The sequence below is a fragment of the Rhinopithecus bieti genome, unplaced genomic scaffold (assembly GCF_001698545.2).
Source record: "Rhinopithecus bieti isolate Rb0 unplaced genomic scaffold, ASM169854v2 scaffold_30918, whole genome shotgun sequence".
NCBI classification, from domain to species: Eukaryota; Metazoa; Chordata; class Mammalia; order Primates; family Cercopithecidae; genus Rhinopithecus; species Rhinopithecus bieti.
Genome location: NW_016813589.1, coordinates 469354 through 476161, shown reverse-complemented (window position 1 = coordinate 476161; position 6808 = coordinate 469354). Strand labels below are relative to the sequence as shown.

Sequence of the window (6808 nt, the reverse complement as noted above, 5' to 3'; positions counted from 1 at the left end):
GCTCTTTGCAAGCTCCACCTCCCGGGTTTACGCCATTCTCCTGCCTCAGCCTCCCGAGTGGCTGGGAGTACAGGCGCCTGCCACCTCGCCCGGCTAGTTTTTGTATTTTTTTTAGTAGAGACAGGGTTTCACTGTGTTGGCCAGGATGGTCTCGATCTCCTGACCTCGTGATCCACCCGTCTCGGCCTCCCAAAGTGCTGGGATTACAGGCTTGAGCCACCGCGCCCGGCCTACATTACATTCTTAAAAAGTACCCATTTTAATTGTACAGTTTGAGTTTTGACAAATGTAGTCTACACTTCCCACATTTTCTTCTTCCTCTTTGTATTCAGTGCCCTCGTTGTACTCTGGCCTGCTCTTGTTTTTCGTAGATTAGTTTTGTCTTTTTTAAAAATCAGTTTTCTTGAGGCATAATTTGCATACCATAAAGTACATACTTTTGATTACCTTTTCATTAATCATTTTCCTGACTCCAGAACATTTATTTTCCTTCATCACTAAGATATTGCTTTGAGATGTGGAGTCATGTAAAGTCTTGGAGAAGAGCTTTGATTCCACCTTCTCTTAAAATTATATGTAATTTGTTAGTTAATTAAGAGTTGAGAACATATTGAAGTACTTTTTATAGATGGAATGTTTTATAAGCAAGCATTATTAAAAAGTGTGACCATTTTACTTTGGCAGCTGGAAGGTGTTAGAAGTTTGAAATTAAGGAGGCTACTTGTTTTCATATGGATATATTCCTAGTGTCTGCCTGAAGATGTCCATTTCTTTTTTCATGAGCAGTTTTGTTATTTTGGTTACAGATTCCTTTCCTCCTCTCGTCGTCTGTTTTTCCGTTTTAACCAGATCCATCTGATTATTGATGTTGGGGGTGGGGACAAGTTTGCTCTTCCTTTGAGATTGTTGCTGTTGTACCTTCAGGAGAATTGTCCCTCTTTGTTGCTATTCCTTGCCATTGTTACTGCCACTTCTAATCTCTACTGTTCTTTTACCCTTGCTTTTCTTTTCATTTTTTCTTACATTTGAATAAACTTATCTAGTTTCTGATAGCTTTTCTGAGATCCTAGAATATTAAAGTTAAGGTAAATGAAGTGATACTAACTGGAAAATGTTTTAAACTAGTGCTGATATCATTTACATAAAAATGAGAACATGAAAGTTTTATTTATTAAACTATAGAAGCTTAGAATTCTTATAGCTAAAAAGAATATTTTCCAATTAGAATAATATCATGGGTAAACCAACAGCTATATAGGAAATGTAATGGATTTTCAGGAATTAGACCACAGAGGCTATAAAATGTCAATGGGTATATTTTCTATAACACATTGTATGTAATTTTGTTTCCTAATATTAATCTTGAAATTTGTGTAACTTTAAATAATTTTTCATTGTAACCATAGGTTTGACACTAAAAATAATTAGATATTATTTTACCACTTAAGTTTACTGAGTAGAATTAAAATTAAATACAATGTAGCTTTTTGTTCCTTTGTTTTCAGTATTGATCTCTAAATATTAAAAAAAATGTTTAGTAAACCTAGGGATTTTTTTTCCCCCATTCAAATGAAGGAAAGCTGTTCAATATAAATACTTATCTAGAACCATAATAGTACAGAGGAGCAGGATTGAAATCAGTCAAACCATAATAGATATGATACATTGTCAAAGGATATAATACAGATGCCTTGGTTTTTCCACACAAGCTTATTAATTCACTGTACTTTTTTTTTTTTTTTGAGACTGAGTCTTACTGTGTCACCCAGGCTGGAGTGCAGCAGTGTGATCTCAGCGCACGGCAACCTCCACTTCCCAGGTTCAGGCGATTCTCCTGCCGCAGCCTTCTGAGTAGCTGGGATTATAGGTGCCTGCCACCATACCTGGCTAATTTTTGTATTTTTAGTAGAGACAGGGTTTCACCATGTTGGCCAAGATGGTGTCAAAACTCCTGACCTCAAGTGATCCACCCATCTCGGCCTCTCAAAGTGCTGGTATTACAGACGTGCGTGAGCCACTGCGCCTGGCCTAATTCACTGTACTTTTTAAAGGTAACAGTAGAAAATAATCAGAGATCCAAAATACCTGGTTTTAATTACTTGGAAGTTCAAAGATTCGATTCCTTTGTCTATATTGTTATATTGCATTTGTATTAGAGAAGGTAAAATATAAAATTGATGCTCTGAAGAGTATCGTCCCCATCAGTTATCTTCCATGGGATGCTGACTTAACAGACTAGCAAAATTGGAAACTTTGTGCCATCAACTGTCGAGGTGGTTACAAAGATTAAAAAGATACAAGCTGCTTCCAGAAAGATCCAAGTCCAGTAGTAATAACAAAACACAAACTTGTGAGTAGTAAATGCTGTAATTGTGGTGTGTTAAGAATGGGTGAGAATACATAAAGTTTACCATTTTGACCACTGTTAAGTATACAGTTCTATGGTATTAAGTACATTGACACTATTGTTCAACCATCACCATCATCCATCTTCAGAACTTTTTTATCTTCCCCAGCTGAAACTCTGTCCATTAAATAATAACTACCCATTCTTCTTTTCCCTGCTTCTGGTAACAACTATTCTACTTTCTGTCTATGAATTTGCCTACTTTAGTTTTCCTATTATTAAACAGTCTTTGTGACCACTAGCCCAGCACATAGTAGGTATTCAATAAATTTCTAAATTAAATGGCATTTAGGAATTGAAAGGCATTGCTTATGTCAGTGGATTGACTATATATTTTATATGTACCCAAACTGCCAATTATTGTTATAATAACCTTGTTAATTCATAGGAAACCTTTGGTTTTCTGAAGTATTTTTTATTTAAATTCTTTTCACATAGTTTACTTTTTTTTTAGACTGAATCTGGATATGGATCTGAATCCAGCTTGCGTCGACATGGCTCAATGGTGTCCCTGGTGTCTGGAGCAAGTGGCTACTCTGCAACATCCACCTCTTCATTCAAGGTGTGTAGTTAATGGATGCCTTAAGTTAAAGCAACGTAAATTGAGCTTAGTATTGGATGTTGTGAACAGAATATACTTGATAATTTTTGAACAAGCTTTTTAATAATATAATTTATTTGAACTTATTAGAGAAATACTTTTTAAGGTATAAAATAATAACTCATACAAATGAACACGTCACTGATTTTATTTCATTCATTCATTAGGTAAAACATAAAAAAACTGGTTCAAAGGAAAATCTGAAGAACTGAAACGATTTGCAAATGTGTGCAAAACTGGTCAATATCCACAGATTAATAATCAGTGCTTCTGCACCAGACAAAGTTCATTTGCATCTCTATGAACAAGAATTATTTATACTACTCAGTTTTTTACTAGAAGAGTTGTAAAATAGCTCAAATGCAGTGAAAGGCAAAAGTGTCTATATGATCAAACAGTACTTTCCCAAGGGCACCATAAATGACAGCTCACCATTACTTTGAAAGGACACTAGTAATATTTTTGCCCAGTTCAAAGTCTTTCACAGTTGTTCCTCACAATTTTTTTTAATTTGAAAATATCAGATGTTATATTTGCAAACTGTCAGGTGTTACTGCTTTCTTATTTTCTATAAAAAATAAGGCTTATTTATAAGTGATATCACTTACAAGGTTATCACTCCTAAGTGACTTATCACTATCAAGCCAATAGATTAGTCAGTTTCAAGCCTATTCCTAAAAGTATTATATTGAACTAGACAGCTCTCCTTATCCCGTGCCCTCAGTTATAAGGTACAGACCTTAAAAGTTGATGAAATACCATGGGACCAAATAAAATCCAGTTTTGTTTTACTTGAATTACATCTCCCTATTTTGTGTTTTGCAGAAAGGCCACAGTTTACGTGAGAAGTTGGCTGAAATGGAAACATTTAGAGACATCTTATGTAGACAAGTTGACACGCTACAGAAGTACTTTGATGCCTGTGCTGATGCTGTCTCTAAGGATGAACTTCAAAGGGATAAAGGTTAATTAGGCTATTACCACTATTTTTACTTGGAGAATGAATGGATTAAAAGCCTCTTGATCTCAAAGGGTAATGTCTTTAAGTGATAAAGGTATCTAGGTCATTTTTTGCTGCAAACCCCCAGTGAAACAGATTTCAGTGTCCTTGTAACTTGGGTACTTCAGTTACACATACTAATTCATTTTGATCATCCATACCAGATGCCATTGAAGACCTTTATTTTATTTATTTATTTTTTGTTGAGACGTGGTCTCATTCTCTAGCCCAGGGTGGAGTGCAGTGGCGCAATCATAGCTTACTGCAGCCTCAAACTCCTGGCCTCAAGCAGTCCTCCCACCTCAGCCACCCAAGTAGCTAGGACTACAGGTGTGCGTCACCACACCCAGCTAATTTCTTTTTCTATTTTTTATAGAGACAGAGGTGTCACTATGTTGGTCAGGTTGGTCTTAAACTCCTGGCCTCAAGCAGTCTTCCCACCTTGGCCTCCCAAAGTGCTAGAATTATAGGTGTGAGCCACCACACCAGGCAAAGATTTTCAAATGATACTCTTTATTCCATTAAAAAATGGTATCTATTATCTTGGTAATATGGAACATTTCACATTATTATTATGTCTGATAAATTTTCCCCATGATGAGTCTTATAGGAGATAAGTATATGTTAAATCCTTCAGGTCTGAAATCAGCCAGTTGATCTCTTTCTCCTTCTCCCTCTCGTTTCTCTTTTCTCCCCTCTCCTTTCTTTTGTCTTTTCTCTCTCTCTCTCTTTTTTTTTTTTTTGAGACGGAGTCTTGCTCTGTCACCAGGCTGGAGTGCGGTGGCGTGATTTCAGCTCACTGCAACCTCCGACTCCCTGGTTTATGTGATTCTCCTGCCTCAGCCTCCGAGGTAGCTAGGATTACAGGCACGCGCCACCATGCCCAGCTAATTTTTGTATTTTTAGTAGAGACTGTGTTTCACCGTGTTGGCCAGAATGGTCTTAATCTCCTGACCTCGTGATCTGTCCACCTCGGCCTTCCAAAGTGCTGGGATTACAGGTGTGAGCCACTGCGCTTGGCCTCCTCTCTCTCTCAATCTCTCCCTTTCTCTACCCTTTTTCTCAGAAGAAAAAACCAGTAATAGAAATGAAAATAATAATTGTATATACATTTAAAATAATTTTATTGAGTTTTATTTAAAAGAAACAAGATATCTTCAATTAACTTTTAGTGTTAGGTTTATAGTTTAACTTTCCTTTGTTAGTGCTGAAAATGCTGCTGATGTCAACATTGTTCTTCAGCTTTTCTCTTAATTTATTGTGATGGCAAAAATGAACTACTCTACCATTATTACCAAATAGGACTAAGTTCATTCCCAGTATAACTAAGTGGCTTGACATGGTTTCATTTCTCTTTCTTATTAAATGTGTTTGATCTGGATCCAAGTTCTTTTTGTCTATTCTATATTCCCTTTTTCTGCCTTCTTTGGATGAAGTTTTTATATATATATAAAACTCCTTTGTTGGCTTCTTAGCTATAACTCGTGGTTTTATTATTTTATTGGCTACTTTAAGGTTTATAGTTTGCATATTTAACTTACCTCAGTCTACCTTCAAATAATATACCACTTTATGTGTAGTATCAGAACCTTCCAATAATGTATTTCTTTGTCCTCACTCCTGAGGCAAGAATCTTCTGAGTTCTCACCAATTCCCTGTGAATTACAAGGTTTTCCAGTCTGCATTATAAGGCAGATAATTTTCCCTGGTCCCATGTAAGCTTCAAGTACTGTTTCTTGGAATCCTTTAAAAAGGTTCTATCCCTTGCCTTTATAGTTTGCTCCCTTGCATGTGCTATCAGTACTCTGCAGAGTACTCGGGTAGCCTTCTGCCATTCTCCAATGTTCTCTGTCTGTCCAGTTCTCTCCTCTGCAGTACTCTGCCTTGTGAACTATTGCTAGTTGCCTTTGTCTCTGGGTGCTCAGCTTCATCTCATTTCAGGGAATCCAGAAGGCTTCTCCTGGGTTTCCTGTCCTTACTGTACAGTTTGGAAACTCCTAAGACAATGAGCTAGAGCAGAATAGACTTCACTTCATTTGTTCCCCAACTATTAAGGATCACTGTCCTTTTTTGCCTGATAGCCAGTATCTTGAAAAGCATTGTTTCATATATTTTGTCCAGTTTTTACTTTTATGCTAGAGAGTAAATTCAATCCCGGTTATTTCGTCTTGAACAGAAGCAGAAATCTGTATTCCTTTTAAAGTTTCTCAATTTTGTGTACATTTAGTAGCCTGGAAGTTATTTTCTGTTTTTATGTATTTGTTTGTTTATTTATTTATTTTGTAGACAGTCTCCTTCTGTTGCCCAAGCTAGAGTGCAGTGGAATGTTCATAGCGCCCTGTGACCTCAAACTCCTGGGCTCAAGTGATCCTCCTACCTCAACTTCCCAACTGGCTAGGACTACAGGCATATACCATCACATCTGGTTAATTTTTAAATTTTTTGTAGAGACGAGGTCTCGCTATGTGGCCCAGGCTGGTCTTTGAACTCCTGGCCTCAAGGGATTCTCCCACCTCAACCGCCCAAAATACTGGAATTACAGGCTTGAGCTGTTGTGCCTGGCCTTGAAGTCCTTTCTATTTGTTAATATAAAAACTTTTAATAAAGGTTTTGGCTCGTTAATGTGTGATTTTTTTTTCCCCCTCTAAAAATAAAAAACGTCTGAACTTCTGTTTCTCCTTCATTAAAAAAGAGTACCTTTTAATCAATTTAAATGTTACAGATTAGCTTTATTATACTTGCAAGTAGTCCTTTAAACAAAAACAGGGTACATATAGAATATGATGCCTTGTTTATCTTT

The 6808-nt window shown here is 36.6% G+C and overlaps 1 protein-coding gene across 3 annotated transcripts in view; it reads left to right on the top strand.

Annotated features, from left to right (window-relative positions):
- CERT1 (ceramide transporter 1) overlaps window positions 1-6808 on the top strand; it is a 150024-nt gene that overhangs the window by 86069 nt on the left and 57147 nt on the right. For all 3 annotated transcript variants that reach the window (XM_017848719.1, XM_017848718.1, XM_017848720.1), the window contains exons 5-6: window positions 2862-2969; window positions 3834-3972. In XM_017848719.1, coding sequence (XP_017704208.1) covers window positions 2862-2969; window positions 3834-3972 — 247 coding nt within the window. The remainder of the gene's footprint in view (window positions 1-2861; window positions 2970-3833; window positions 3973-6808) is intronic.